Source organism: Protopterus annectens, chromosome 1.part0 (assembly GCF_019279795.1).
Source record: "Protopterus annectens isolate FY-2018-M chromosome 1.part0, PAN1.0, whole genome shotgun sequence".
Taxonomy (NCBI): domain Eukaryota; kingdom Metazoa; phylum Chordata; order Ceratodontiformes; family Protopteridae; genus Protopterus; species Protopterus annectens.
Genome location: NC_056725.1, coordinates 937573102 through 937587893, shown reverse-complemented (window position 1 = coordinate 937587893; position 14792 = coordinate 937573102). Strand labels below are relative to the sequence as shown.

Below are 14792 nucleotides of genomic sequence, written 5' to 3'. Positions count from 1 at the left end.
GGTTCCACCGGAGGTTTCTTTGGGATCCCAGGGAGAGACCTTGTTATTGCAGGATGTGGCCTCTCAGGAGGCAGGTCAGGGTGATGGGGCTTCTCAGGTTACTATACTCCCCTCCCTGCCTAGGGTGGTTAGGCCCTCTCCTTCTGTTTCCAAGGCTTCTCCTAGAGGCAGGCCAGGTTTAGCTTCAGTTGGTGTCACCCCTAGTTCTTCTGGAACTGTGCCCAAGAAGCATATGCTTAAAATGGCAGAAGATTTGATTACTTTGATTAGGGGTTCTTTGCCCCCTCCTGATAAGAGACCTAGGGTGGAGCCTGAGCTAGGGAGTTTTGAGCAGGCTTTGGATGTTTCAGAGTCTTCGGCTGAAGACTTGCAGGAGTACTCTCCTTATTCTGATTCTGATGTGGATGATTCTACTCCTTCTGCTTCTCCTCCTGAGGATTTTTCTTTTTCAGAAACTCTTCATTCTATGAGGGAGCATTTTAAGTGGGAAGGTCAGGACTTCTCTGATTCCAGGAAAAGGCTTAGGGAATTTTGTTTTACCCCAGCATAGGCCTTTGGCTATACCTCCTGTTTTGGATGTAGTGGAAGATGTTTTACAGAGGCTTCTCTTAATCCTGATTCTTTGCCTCCTGCTCCTGTTAAACCGGATAGGTATTACAGGGTGCCTGAAGTTCATAAGTATCTTTTAAGAGTCCTAGGGCAGACCCAGAAACTGTTAGCCAGGGGCCTAAAGGTGTTAAGGCTTCTGTTGTCAAGAATCCGGTTCCTGCAGATAAAGAAGCCAGGGCCTTGGATAGATGGGGAAAGAAAGTTTATACTTCTTCCACTCTAGCTATGAGGGCTTTGAATTGCCAGTTTCACATGTTAAAATACCAAAACTATCTCCTTTCACAGTTGAAGTCTAAGGTTGATGCTCTGGTGGAAGGTATTGATTGTAAAGAGTTACAAGATTTAGTACAGGTTTCTGAACAGGTGGGTAAGCATTCTTTGCAATGTGGTTTTGATGCTGTACAGGCCTCGTCTAGGTGGCTGCCACTGTCAGTTCTTCGCAGGCACGCCTGGCTGAGGGATCAAAATTTATCTGACCATGTTAAAACAAGGATTTTAGATGCTCCTTTACAATCTGATGTGTTGTTTGGTTCTCCTGTTGAGGCAGTTTTAAAGAAAATGGAAGACAAGGCTAAGTCTATGCAGACTGTTAAAGATTTTTTGCAGGTTCAGCCTCCAAAGTTTAGTAGAAATTGGCCTACTAAGGGGTGGACGATCCTTCTTATGATTCCCAGTCTAGGGGTAGATCTAGACGTGGTAGGGGCAGAGCTCAGGGCTCTTTCAGGCCTAGAACAGGGAGTTCTCCTGCACAGTCTTCAGGTGAGGGCAGGGGTCAGTCCTTTCAGAACAGACCCAATGACCTTTTCAGCTGCCAGAGCCTTCTGCCTGGCAGCACCTTTGGGAGGAAGGTTGGCACTTTCAAAGAAAATTGGAGTTTAATTACCCAAGACAGATGGGTATTGGATATCATACACCACGGTTACAGGTTTTATTTCCATACCTTGCCTCCTTTCAGTGGCATGCCAGACGTTCCTCCTCAACAAAGAATAGAGGCTCACAAGCAAATTTCTCTGTTACTTCAACTAGGGGCCATACAGCCGGTCCCTATGCCAGAAGTGGGCCTAGGATTTTATTCTCGCCTGTTCCTAGTACCAAAGAAGGGGAACACGTGGAGACCAATTTTGGATTGATCTATCCTCAACACTTATCTGGACATTCCCAAGTTCAAAATGTTGACGTTACAACAGCTTTTACCTCTGCTGGGCAAAGATCATTGGATGGTAACTTTGGATCTCAAGGAGGCTTACCTTCATGTTCCTATCAGACTAAGTTGCAGGAAGTATCTGCGCTTTGCTGGGACTTCTCACTATCAGTTCTCTGCATTGCCCTTTGGCTTATCTACCAGAGTGTTCACGAAAGTTCTGGCTCCAGTGATAGCTTTCTTCAGGCTAAAAGGAATACAGATCTATCCTTATTTGGACGACTGCCTGATTCTGGCTCAAGGAAGGGAAGAGCTTCTTCATCATTTGGAATATGTGATAGCAGTGCTAAGATGCCTGGGGTATTCTGTGAACGAAATAAAGTCCAGTCTAGTACCCTCTCAGGACATGTGCTTTCTGGGTGTAAGACTGAATACAGCATCCCAGATGGCCTTTTGACCCCGGACAAACAAAAGAATCTTTCCCTTTACTTCCATCAACTATCTCATCAGTCCGGCTGACTGCAAGGACAGTCCTTCAAGCCTTAGGGTTCATGGCATCTTGTATTCTGGTGCTTCCCAATGCCAAACTGCATATGAGGAAGCTGCAATGGTATCTCAAAAATGTATGGACACAGCACTGCCAGGATCTGGACACTGTCATTCAAATAATACCTTGCATTCAAAAGGAATTTTTGTGGTGGGCTCAGGAATGTCACCTAAACAAGGGACTCTCTGTGACCCGCCAGAGGCGAGTCAGATTTTAACGACAGATGCCTCAGACAAAGCTTGGGGAGCTCATCTAAATGGAAAGTGGATACAAGACAAGTGGCCTGCCAGACTACAACATCTACATATCAACCTGAAGGAGATGTTAGCAGTCCAGTTTGCATTAATAGCTTTCAAGGATTTACTTCTTCCAGGGCAGGTGTTGATTCTAACAGACAACACAACTGTCATGTGGTACATCAACAAGCAAGGGGAACACATTCTTATCCTCTATGCAGGCAAGCAATGATTTTGTGGGAGACTGCTCTCAGTTTACAGCTCAATCTTCAGGCAAGGTTTCTGCCAGGAGCACAGAACTCCTTAGCAGATGTGTTGAGCAGACAATTATGGATCCCCACGAGTGGAAATTGGATCCTCATGTATTTCAGAAATTGACAGTGTCATGGGGAACTCCAGACATAGATCTGTTCGCTTCTCCACTAAACCATCAGCTGCCAAAGTTTTGCGGTTTCATCCCACAGCTTGGAAAGTGGATGCTCTTTCTTTCAATTGGAGCAATCTTCATGTGTATGCCTTTCCACCTCTGCCTCTCCTCCCAAAGGTACTTCTAAAGGTCAGACAGGACAAGCCAAGGATGATTTTAATAGCTCCAGATTGGCCTCGACAGCACTGGTACCCATTACTGAGAAGTCTGGTACCGAAGCCTCCATGGCCTTTGCCTTCGATTCCACACCTGTTGTCACAGGAGGACAGTCATTTGCTCAATGTCAAACTTCACTCTCTTCACCTAACAGCCTGGCATATTCTGTTTTGAACCATAGAGGGTCTCAACTTCCACAACAAGTTTTGAATGTGATTTTGGAAGCTAGAAGGCCTAGTACAAGGAAAGTGTAGATAAATGGAAGAGATTTTTATTTTGGAGTGCAGCAAAGGATTTTGATGTTTCTGAGCCTAATTTAAGTGTGGCTCTTCAATATCTTACTGAGTTACTGGACAGAGGTTTGTCCTTCTCTTCTATTAAGGTTCATGCTGCAGCAATTTCAGCTCACTATGAATGTGACCCTCCATTGTTTTCTCATCCTTTGTTCAAGCAATTTCTTAGAGGGGCAAAGAATATAAGACCCCCAATAGAGCTCCTACTCCTGCTTGGGATCTCAATTTTGTGTTGGAGAAACTCACTCTACAACCTTTTGAGCCTGCAGCTACTACCGAGTTGAAATATTTATCATGGAAGACTGCCTTTTTGTTGGCCATTACCTCTGCAAGAAGGGTTTCTGAATTACAGGCCCTTATGGCGGTTGAGCCTTTCTTGATTTTCCATAAGGATAGGGTATCTTTACGCTACTAATCCTTCCTTTATGCCTAAAGTGGTTTCTAGTGTGGCTTTAAACCAAACTATTCATTTGCCTACTTTTTATGCAAATCCCCAAAATAAAGGGGAAAAGATTTTGCACACTTTAGATGTACACAGGCAGTTGCGATATTATTTGGACAGAACTAAAGGGTTCAGGCAGTCTCAGCAGTTGTTTGTTTCTTTTGCTTTGAGTTTTCAGGGCAAGCCTGTGTCAAAACAAACTATTTCTAAGTGGATTGGGTTTTGCATTGCTTTCTGTTATTCCCATCATGGCAAGGAGATTCCAGCTGGGATTAGGCCTCATTCCACTAGGGCTACTTCCACTTCGACAGCCTTTTGAGGGAGTGGCAACCAAGGATATTTTGGAGGCAGCTACTTGGAGTTCAGTGCATACTTTCTCTAGGCATTATCACCTACCACTTTACTCTAAATCCAGGGCTGGTTTTGCCACTGCTGTTTTGCAGGGCATTTTGGCAGCTCCTGCTTCCTTGTAGTTTGGCCATCCTTACCTCTGCTTTGGGATTCTACAGGACTGCAGCAATGTGAGATGAAGAACATAGTACAGTTTTGTACCTACCATAAATGTAGATGTTCAAGATCCACATTGCTGCAGTCCAATTTCCCTCTCTCCTTCCTCTGTAGTTAGAGGTGGTTGTGTGGGTGGGGTTGTAAATATTGTGTATATTGTATATATTGTACATATAATTAGTGCAAGGGTGGTTGGTTGTTTGTTTGCTGTCTTTTGGTTTTGACCTTTATTTTTAGGGTCTTCTGACATCTGGGGCAAGAAAAGACTGAGGATATGAGTCATGCATTTGTACCCTGACGTCCTGATGTCAGTCAAATGCGCCTTGACCGACGTCAGCCTTATACTTTGATATTCGGGCCGACGAGGACAGCGGACTACCCAAGTGTAAGGACTGCAGCAATGTGGATCTTCGAACATCTACATTTATGGTAGGTACAAAACTGTACTTTTTCACACTTGGAGAGCTCTGATCAACCTGTTGCTCAATATGCTGCCATCTTGGAAGTCCTCATTAATTTCATATTGATTCATTTCTCAGACTGTTGACAAGCTTCTTTGGAGAATGCACATGCAAGAAGCATGCACCTTCATAGTTACACATGTGAAAGTTGTATAGTGTTCTGTCCATTGCCATTCATTGCAGAGTCGACAAAGTCTCTCTTGATGTCTCCCCCTGCTTTTCATCCTAGATTTTATCAGCCTTGGTGAATATTTTCTAACTGTTCTCAAAGAAGACGTTCCTTTTTCTCTCCCCTTTTTCTTCTTGGCTGACAATGGTCGACCTAACAATTGGTGTCTTTTTTTTTCAGATTTGTGGAGTTTACCTTGGTAAGTTAAAATATCAGGTTCTTGGAGTTCTGGTGAATAAAAAAACAACATTCTAAACTGAGAGCCATACTCCGCCCTCATACTTCTAGAAGACCATCTGTTTTAGAGCCCCTTTGTAATTCAGTAGGACAACAAGACTGTTGAATTAGTAGGGTAGGGCGAGTTGTTACTCCTGGTGCACGGAATAGGTCTTTGTAGTGTTACAAAGGTCTCATACTAGTTGTCATCAGAGGAGAAAACTGCATTACAACCACGTTTAGCCTCAACTGTTAGTTTTTGGGCACCAAGTTTCATCAAAAATTTGACATTAAGGTCTCTCCCCCTTGGACTTTCCCAGAAGTAAAACTTATCCTTCATTCTAAACAGAACCTAGAATGGAAAGGTGCAGCCATTTCCCCTTAAGCTTATGACAATATTCTTCCTGTTTTAGTGGTATGTAGCTTCAGGTTTCCCTTCCAGGTGTACTTCTGTGCTCCTGTCAAAAGAACACCCTCTCAGGGTATGAATTGTTTGGTGGAGCTAGCCTTCATCTCTGGTACATCAGAGGAAACATTGGATAATTAAACTGTAGCTTATTACCTCATGCCACATTATGCAAGTCTGCAGACCTTCCATCTGTTTACTTCCTTAGAAAATGAAGGAAATTTCTAAATGAGGTTGATTTTAGTAGTGCATATTAAAGAAGTTTTATTTTATGCCAGCCTTTGGTAAACCAGTAATCTACACAAGTGAATCTTTGCTGTTATACAATGTCATTATGTAAAAGAAATTGTTCACATGTTCACATTTCTAAATAATGGTATTATATCTGTACACTGTTTTAGTATGAACAAAAATGTAGAACACAGCACCACAACAAACCAATAAAAAGCAGATGGCAAAGAGCAGCGTAAAATCCAAATAGACTTTTATTTGAACACAGGTGAGCACTTTCGCGCTCATGGTCTGAAGAAGCGATTTTATCGCGGAAGCGCTCACCTGTGTTTGAATAAAAGTCTGTTTGGATTTTACGCTGCTCTTTGCCATCTGCTTTTTATTGGTTTGTTGTGGTGCTGTGGTCTACATTATTGTTCATACTACTTGGTTTGTGGTTGAGCACAGCTTTACAAGTCAGCAGGACTTGTTTTACCATACACACTGTTTCAGTAGTCTGTTTTTGCCATTTTCTGCCGCCATGGACAATTTCCTAATGTATTGTCCATTTGTAAGATAGTTACAGGCTGACAGCTGCATAGTTTGTGCTACTGTTTCTATGGACTAAGAAGTGCATGTGTTTTATTTTCCTCTGTGTTTTTACATACGTTTCATGTTAACACTAACTTTTACTTCTAGTAGCTACAGCCACATTGACTTTTGTTCTGTTTTGGACAGATATCCAGACTTGCTCTTAGGGTTAATGCTGGATTTACAATGGGCACACTGTTTGCTTTGTTTAGTCAACATGCATATTTTTGGATATCAGTTTCTGTTACGTAATTTACTTTCAAGAAGTTTGGTTCATCCTAGTTGAAAGACATCAACACTTCAACACTGTGGTGATGGCATAGTCAGAGATGACAGTGTGGGGAGTATGGTTGCTGAAATGTTTGCAATGGGTACTAACCAGCAGGAGGAAGATGACCTCCCCCCCCAGTAGGCAGTTTTTAAGATTTCTGCACACATGGTGAGCATTTTTTATGCTTTTGCCACTGTTGCCTGATGACCATCAGACCCTTTCTTTGAGCCTACTCATTTGCAATTGGAAGAGAGTCAACTGAGAAGGTCAAAATTATGCTGTTTGGAAACGTAATAGTCCTATATTTAAGAAAAATCAAAACTAGCAGCTAATTGTAAAGAAAACTGTAACCTTTCAGAATGTGTTTTTGGTACTTGCACTGCATTTTCACTCTATATAAAAAAAAAAACGTTGGCCTGTGCAACTTAAAACACACAGGAATTGCAGTGATCTAAAATTTCAGCAGCATTTATGCTACCATTTATTTTTTTCTATTATTATAGGATAATTTTTTTTTTGTTTCTCCTTTAGGGTCTTACATGATAGTTGATTCCAGTGAACACGATCCTGGAGAGAGGGCACGGCTACAGCTTCCGGCAATGAAGGAAAATGACACTCACTGCATAGATTTCAGCTATCTGTTATACAGCAAGAGTGGTTCAAGCCCCGGGACACTTAACATCTTTGTACAGGTGAACAAAGGACCGCTTGCTAATCCCATCTGGAATGTGACTGGTTCCACAGGCAGAGACTGGCTACGAGCTGAACTGGCAATTAGTACTTTCTGGCCAAATGAATATCGGGTAAGAATTTAAAAAAAAACATGATCATTTTTGTTTTAGCCTATTATATTTGCATGTTACTCATCAACTTTATTTCAGAGAAAACATTTGTAGTTATAAGTAGACATTCTGTCACTCTAGACTGTTACAAACTGTATAACCACAGATAGTAATGGTTGTATTATAGCAGAAGATACAAGTTTGTGCTGCTTTGTGAGATGAAACTGACATTTCATTTCCAGTATAATGCAAAGTTTATATTTGGCATAGGATGTTGCAAGTCTGATCGGTTTGTTCAGCAAAACAAATCCAAGCAATCAAAAAAACAATCAACATTTGTTTAATCATGAGGGTGGCATGCAGTTATTATAACCAATACAGAGATCACAAAACCTTCCTGGAAGTTCTAAAAACTCTTGGTAATAATGTCCTGTTCAGTAAGCTAGGTTCTGTGGCTCAGACAGTTGATTTGACAAGTATACATACCTTAGTATGTGTTTTGGCTTCAGCTTGAAATGCTGAAATTATAGGTTGATACACCTGAGGCATTGCACAGGAGATTTGGGAGGTGTTCCACTGAAGCTTTGCTCAATATGTTTGACATGGTTCATGTAATCAAGTTGCTGTTAACTACTGAAAGTTGCACTACAGCCCTTTCACTAGAAGAAAAAAAGTTGTACACTTTATACATGGATCCTGACACTTGTCTACAAGACTAGTGAATTCTGGGACAATAAACTGCCCCCCCCCCCAAAAAAAAGAAAACCCGTTTAATTACTGCTGACATTGTGTGTTCCTCCAAGTCTACATTTATTGTCCTCATTAGGAACAGAAAGTAAAGGTTCTGTAATTACTTGACTGTCATATTCTTTAATGGAATTTGCACTTCCTTGTTTTGGATCTAGCGAAGAACGTTTCTTGTTTGTTTGTCTTTTTGTCTTTTCCCGGTTAGGGGTCGCCACAGTGGAACTCCAGTCCGCTAATGATTGGCAGTAGATTTTTTATGGTGCCGAGTTGCCAACCCGACGCCCAACCTTCAGCGAAAGCACACCCATTCACGCATGTCTTTCAGAGGCCACTCGACCGCGGGGAGGACATGCAGACTCCACACAGAAGGCACTCCAGCGAAGAACGTTTCTAAGCATAGTAAATGAAGTGTCTGTCTGTCCTGGATAGGATATGTCCAGCTGCCTGTCTTGCAAGCATTCCTGTTTAGTTTGGTTAGCAGATATGTTTGATTTCTTCCTTATAACTGTAAATCACAGTGAACCAAGTGGTGTGTGACTTTGAGCATCAACTATGCCTTAAATGTGAGGTTTGTGTATCTTTGTAAGAGGGAGTGAGACTATAGCAGTGATTTGACACAGAAGTTTTGAGTTATTTCCCCGAGTACAAACAAATCTACATTTCTTCATGAAGGAACAAGGTCCCATCAAAAACTGTTACTATTATGCCAAACAATGTGTGTTGTAGGTTATATGATCCTTAATGTGAAATAGAATTGTGTGTGGTATTCAGAATGACCAGCGAGAGAAGCACACTGGTGTGAGAAACAGAATTAACATTAAGTAAACAGTACAACTGTAGAAGAGGGAAGTTACTTCTGTGTACTTTACAGAAAAGTCAGAGGTGTAGAACTGCTTGTGAAAGTAAACCAGATTTTTTTTTCGAAAACTAAGTGAAATTAAGTAATTAAGTGTGAAGAATCTTGTAGAGCATTGTTGTTAAAGTCAGAGATGTAGTTGTAAGCTTGTTAAAAGAAAATTATCTGCACCAGGTCAGCTATACAAAGACCTGTGGCTAGAGAAGTCCCTGAATATTTTCTGTAAAATGTAAAACACTACATTGTATCTGAAAAGAATACATATTGTGGAAAAGAGCCATAGTGGTGATTTTTGGACACGTTAAGTGTTAGAATTCATAGTGTACATGAATGTGATGCACACGCACACAATTTGAATGGATTTGGAGGAAGAGGATCAGTTAGAGATTGGGACAGAGAAGCTCAAAGCAAATAAGCAGCATTGCTTTAACCTAGATATTATAATAGATGCGACATGTCTGCTGAAGCGCTTGATCTACTGATAATGAAAGAATGCAAGTTAGTATCTTTCCATGAACAAATTATGTTCATCAGGTGTAACCATTGCGTGAGATACTAAATATTTGCGAATAAGAATAAGAATTGCTAGCATAGCCAGTCCATCACTTCGACATTGCTTCCAGGCAACAGGCAAGTGTCTTGTTGATGGAAAAATCTTACTATATATTTTATGTTGCAAGTCAAAGCTATATATGTGTCAGTCTCTAACATTAATAACAGTGCTACTTATTAGAAGCAAGTCTGGGACAAAGACACTTAACAGTTACTATGCAATCTGCTTGAGGATAGAGCACATCACCACCTTTTCTCCCCTATTGTGCTAGGTTAAAACATGAGGACCATTAAGCAGAGAGGGAAGTCTATCCAGAACTGTCTGAATCAAAAAAGAATGCGCATCTTCTCTAGGACTGGCATGGTCAGCAAGGTCATTCCTGAGTGTCTTGCTTAAAGAATGAAAAGTGAAGCATCGAGGAGAGGAAGAGTAGAGGGAGGCCAGTGACATTTCCAAGGTAGCTGAAGACTACCCATGGTTGAGAGCATGTGGTCCAGTGAGGCAGTGTGGCAGCCTCTGACTCTGTGGCTTATAGTGATGTTCTTCAGGAGGCGGTCACGCGCACTGACAATGGCACGTTCGCCCGAGTGAAATCCTGCAGCAGTGAGTTGGGCTAGATTCCCCCTCTGTGAGCTTCTGGTTCTGACATCTGTGTCTTGATAACTGAGGACTGTGGTGGTGGTTCCTAGATTGTGTACTTGAGAACGTTGCTAAGAGCTTTCCATTCCACTGTAGGCAAGAACAGTGCAAGTAGCTAAAGGGGCAAGAAAAGCCCATTCAAAGGAAAATGGTTAGTTGATGAAAAAGAGAAGCTTGACGGCCTCTAGATAACAGACCCCACAAGGGAACAGCTATTGATCAACAGAGCTGTCTCCATCACCTCAAACCCACCTCTTCTCTCTCATCCATCCTCACCCAGAAAATTGGAGGTTGTCTAGGACAGTTTGAAAAATAGTAGAGGAAAATTAGTCGTGGCACATTGTTTTTAATTTTGGGGCAGTGATACTGGCTACTGTTTATGCAAAAATCAAGGTTCTGTGGTGTTCCCCAGGCATGACACTCTGGGCATTTTGCATCTCTTTTTAGGAAAACTTCCTAGCAGACCACTTCAACAAAAAACAGACAGACCCTCATAAATATGTGCTGAACAGGGATTGCTTACCAAGTAGGCCTAATAGGTGCACAATCCTGGTTGATGGTTGACATGATGGTTAAGTTGTTTTACTGTACCTTACCTAACCTTTTCAGGGGTGACTCAGGAACAGTGTCTGGTTAAGTAACTTATTCAAAGGTCACAGAGTAGCCAAATGAGTGCTAAGGTAGTTAAATGGTGTATGGAATATGGATCTGTTAATGGATTTTGGCACACAGGTTAGGGTATACCAGAAGTACACTTTCTTGCTTCTTCAACAAAAACTGCTCTGAAAAGTTTGCCCCACTCAGCAGACTGCATGACATATGCCTTCTCAGTAAACTGGGCAGTCCTGTTTCTGTACATATGTCGTTTCAGTCCTTCTCTTTGAGGTAGCACACAAGGCAAAGAACCAGCCAGTAATGATACTTTACGTACTACTTACTAAGATGGCCCTGGTTTGCCCTCCTGTTGAGTATGGTAATGATACCGCCTGTTCTCTGCTATCAACATGTGGACCCCTTGACCTAAAATGAGGGCTCACTCATATTCTCCAACTTGAAGATACTAAGACTGAGCATTTACGTTGATAACTGCCATCCTCTTTAGGCATATATTTTCTGGGGATGTGCTTGTTATCTTAAGGGATGCTAGAAACTCAAACATAACCACAACGAGCAAAATAGAGTCTTCCCTTTGGTGCCAGAGAGGGTCTGAACTGTAAGCATAGTTAATTGTGCTTGATCTTTAAATGCCTGTCACATCTTTATGGATCAGGATTGTCTTATGCCTCAGTGAAATTACATGTGTCTGCAATCTCACCCTGCCTATTTTGGGATCCTCCCTTTATTTCCTGTTAGCCAGCTACTGATGTACCCCTCAAATGTTTGACCTGGAAATATATAGATATATTTTATTTATTTATTTATTTTCTTAGTGGCAGTTGTGTCTGCTAGGTGGTATCCAGATTGCAGGCCATCATATGCAAACAGCACTTTCTCATCTTCCACAGGGACACAAGGTAACATTCCACGTCAGTCCCACCTTCATGCCCAAGGTATTTTGAGAAGTTTCTCAAAGTAAGTTCATTACTCTCACTGCATTCTCTCTTACCTCCTACAACAAGGAAAAGAGATCCTGAAACTCCCTGGATGGGCGTAGGAAGCTGATATTTTACATTCAAATGAGTAATGTAGGAAGGAAATCAGACCAGCTATTTATTGCCTTTGCAAAGGGTAGGGAGGGCAGGCCTTATTCTAAACAGACCATCTCAGAATAGCTGCCTTACTATATCTTCTATTACTCTTTCCATGACAAGACTGTACCAGTCCCATTCCACAAGAGCCACACAAGTCCCTACTGTCTGCCTTAGATGTTAGAGAGGTCACCAGGCAGGTAGACTTAGAAAAGGTGTAGACAAATGACTAGGTGTTATAGCCTGGACATTTCCTCCAGAGGTACAACAGGTTTTGCCATGGCAATATTGTTTTTTACTTTTTACAGATCACATCTTAGGGCTAGACACAAAGGGTTCCTATCAGAAGACCGAAGATGCATTTTGTCGAATGCATCTTGGTCGAACTTCAAATGTCAAAAACGCAAAATGACGAAGTGGCATATACGCACATTCTTTCCCTGGGAAAGAAGTTGCTTGGCCGCTTCCATCACTTTGCCGTTTTCGGCACTGTAGTGCGGTCTTGGAGTTGGTATATTTAAGTAGGGGGGTTTGTGGGTGAAGCCCCCCCACTTTATGTTTGAATTGTGTTTTTTTTTTTTGGGGGGGGGGGGAACAGAGATTTTTTCCCCTGGGAAAAGAATTGCTGTTCTGGTAGTTCGATGTGTTGTGAATTCAAGCTTTTGAGTACGATATAACAACGTTTGATCATTTGATCGTTCGTTGTTATAATATAGACCCAACACAAACTGATACATAAGCTTTGGCAATCTTCCCAAGTATTTTGAGTACCTCAGCAGTGAGCATTACAATGTGCATAGCACATATGTGTTTAAGAACTTACCATAATTGTAGGTTTTTAAGTTTGCTCATTATTTCAGTAATGTTTTTCTCTCTCTCGCTGTCTGCCTCCTGTAGCCATCCTAGGGTTGGGGCACCCAGTCACCTATCCCCTTAACTTAAAGGAAACTCCACCTTAGAACAAATCTACTTTTCCTTCTGCCTCTGTTTTCTGATCTGTTTCAACACTTCAAAATCACTCTGACTGCTTCTTTATAGAATTTTAATACATTTTCTGCAAAATAGTTTTTAGTGGGGCTTGTCCTGTCAGTGTGATATTATGTTTCTTCAGGCAATTCTCTTTCCCATAATCCATTTCATGTGTGCTTTATGAGTCATGCTAGACATTAAGGAAGTAGTGGTGTAGGCCCATGCCGTTGACATATAATGGGGTTAGTGTTAGTCACAGTCATTTTATATACTGTCTGTAAGTGGACTGCCTTTTTTATTTATTGAATGGCCCTAATTTACCTGCATTTCATGGCTTATTTTGCAGTATACTGAGGAATTGCAGAGCTGCAACCAAAACAATGGCTAAATTGCAGGCTTTTGTTAATAGTATCTTTTTGTAGCCCAAGATGAATCGACAGTCCCCTCCCCCCACACTTTTATAATTCTTGCAAAGTGTCAGCATATTTAACAAAAATAAAAATTCTGATTTTTCTCTATCAGACATCTTTGATACTATATTCAAGTCATATTAAAATGTAAGTTAGTATAAATAAAGAACATTTAAAGTTTAAAGCTTAGTATATCAATACTGTGGTGTTGCTTATGTAAATTTGTCAAAAGAGGTGACAACTGCCTTTGAACCATTGACTGATCTAATTGCGCTGTTTTGCTATGAAAAGCATGGCTACATTGGAAGCAGCTATGAATCAGTGTAAGTTCTCTTACTCTCTATAATAAAGACGGTGAAAAACAGTTTCACACCTCTCTGTCTTGTTTACAGCAGCCTACGGTCTTGGCATTAACAGGACTAATTACCTGTATAAGATTGTCAGCAGTACCCAACTACAAATTTCTCTGTAGCACGTCTTGCAGGTGTAGACAAATTTCCCTGCAAATTATGTGAGAGGAGCTTAAAGAAAAGTGGGTGGTCTTCTCCCCTCTTTCAATTCCATGGCAAGGAAATGGAAGTTTTATAAAGTTATAAGCAGGTTTCAGTTACTTACACAGTACTGGAACCCTATATTAGAGAGAAAAGCAATCCAAGTGTTAAATTAAACTGTAGGAGATTGGAGTTCTCCTTTAAGAAAAAGGTAGAAATGCACACGTCTCAAACCACAAAACATGTGCTGGAAGTGATCCCAAAAAAGAATAGAAACTGGATAAGGTCATGTAAAATACTTTATATGAACAAGAATTAAAGTATGTATTTAACTCCCAACTTCTCAAACATCGTTTTTGTCCTTAAAGCCAAAAGACTTGAACAGAGCTACAGGTCGGGTCAGTGACATCACATTTATAACCAATCATAATTGATAAAAATAATTAAGCCTCAAAATCAGATCAGATGAATACTTAATACTTAATACAGCCCTTGGTGTATACATTATGCAATGTGTTTGATAGCTCAGAGCTGTAATGATCTGTATAAGGTTTTTGATATTATGTTATTGAACACACATTTTTTCAAATTATTTTACATATATACTTTTGTGTAGTTCAAACACACACATATATGTAATCGATGTATTTAATCATGAAATATAGTTCCAGTGATGTTTGGAGCTTTAAAATACGGTGAAAAAATATATTTATTACATACATACACACATATGTAATATATGCATATATACATGCATACACACACACACAAACACACACACATATATATATATATATATATATATATATATATATATATATATAAATAAATTCATTCTATAATATGTACAATAATAGGAAAAAGATGGTTGTCCCCTTTAAATCAAACACACTAAATGTAGTGCTGAATTTGTTATGATGGAGTTGCATACCTTTAAATCCGTTGGTAGCTGTTCCTCTTGGTTTGGGAGCCCAT

General features: G+C 40.7%; 1 protein-coding gene across 17 annotated transcripts in view; it reads left to right on the top strand.

Moving 5' to 3' along the window:
• Positions 1-14792, top strand: part of PTPRK (protein tyrosine phosphatase receptor type K) — a 3469591-nt gene that overhangs the window by 967426 nt on the left and 2487373 nt on the right. For all 17 annotated transcript variants that reach the window (XM_044064217.1, XM_044064183.1, XM_044064208.1 and 14 more), the window contains exon 3: positions 7214-7485. In XM_044064217.1, the coding sequence (XP_043920152.1) occupies positions 7214-7485 (272 nt within the window). The remainder of the gene's footprint in view (positions 1-7213; positions 7486-14792) is intronic.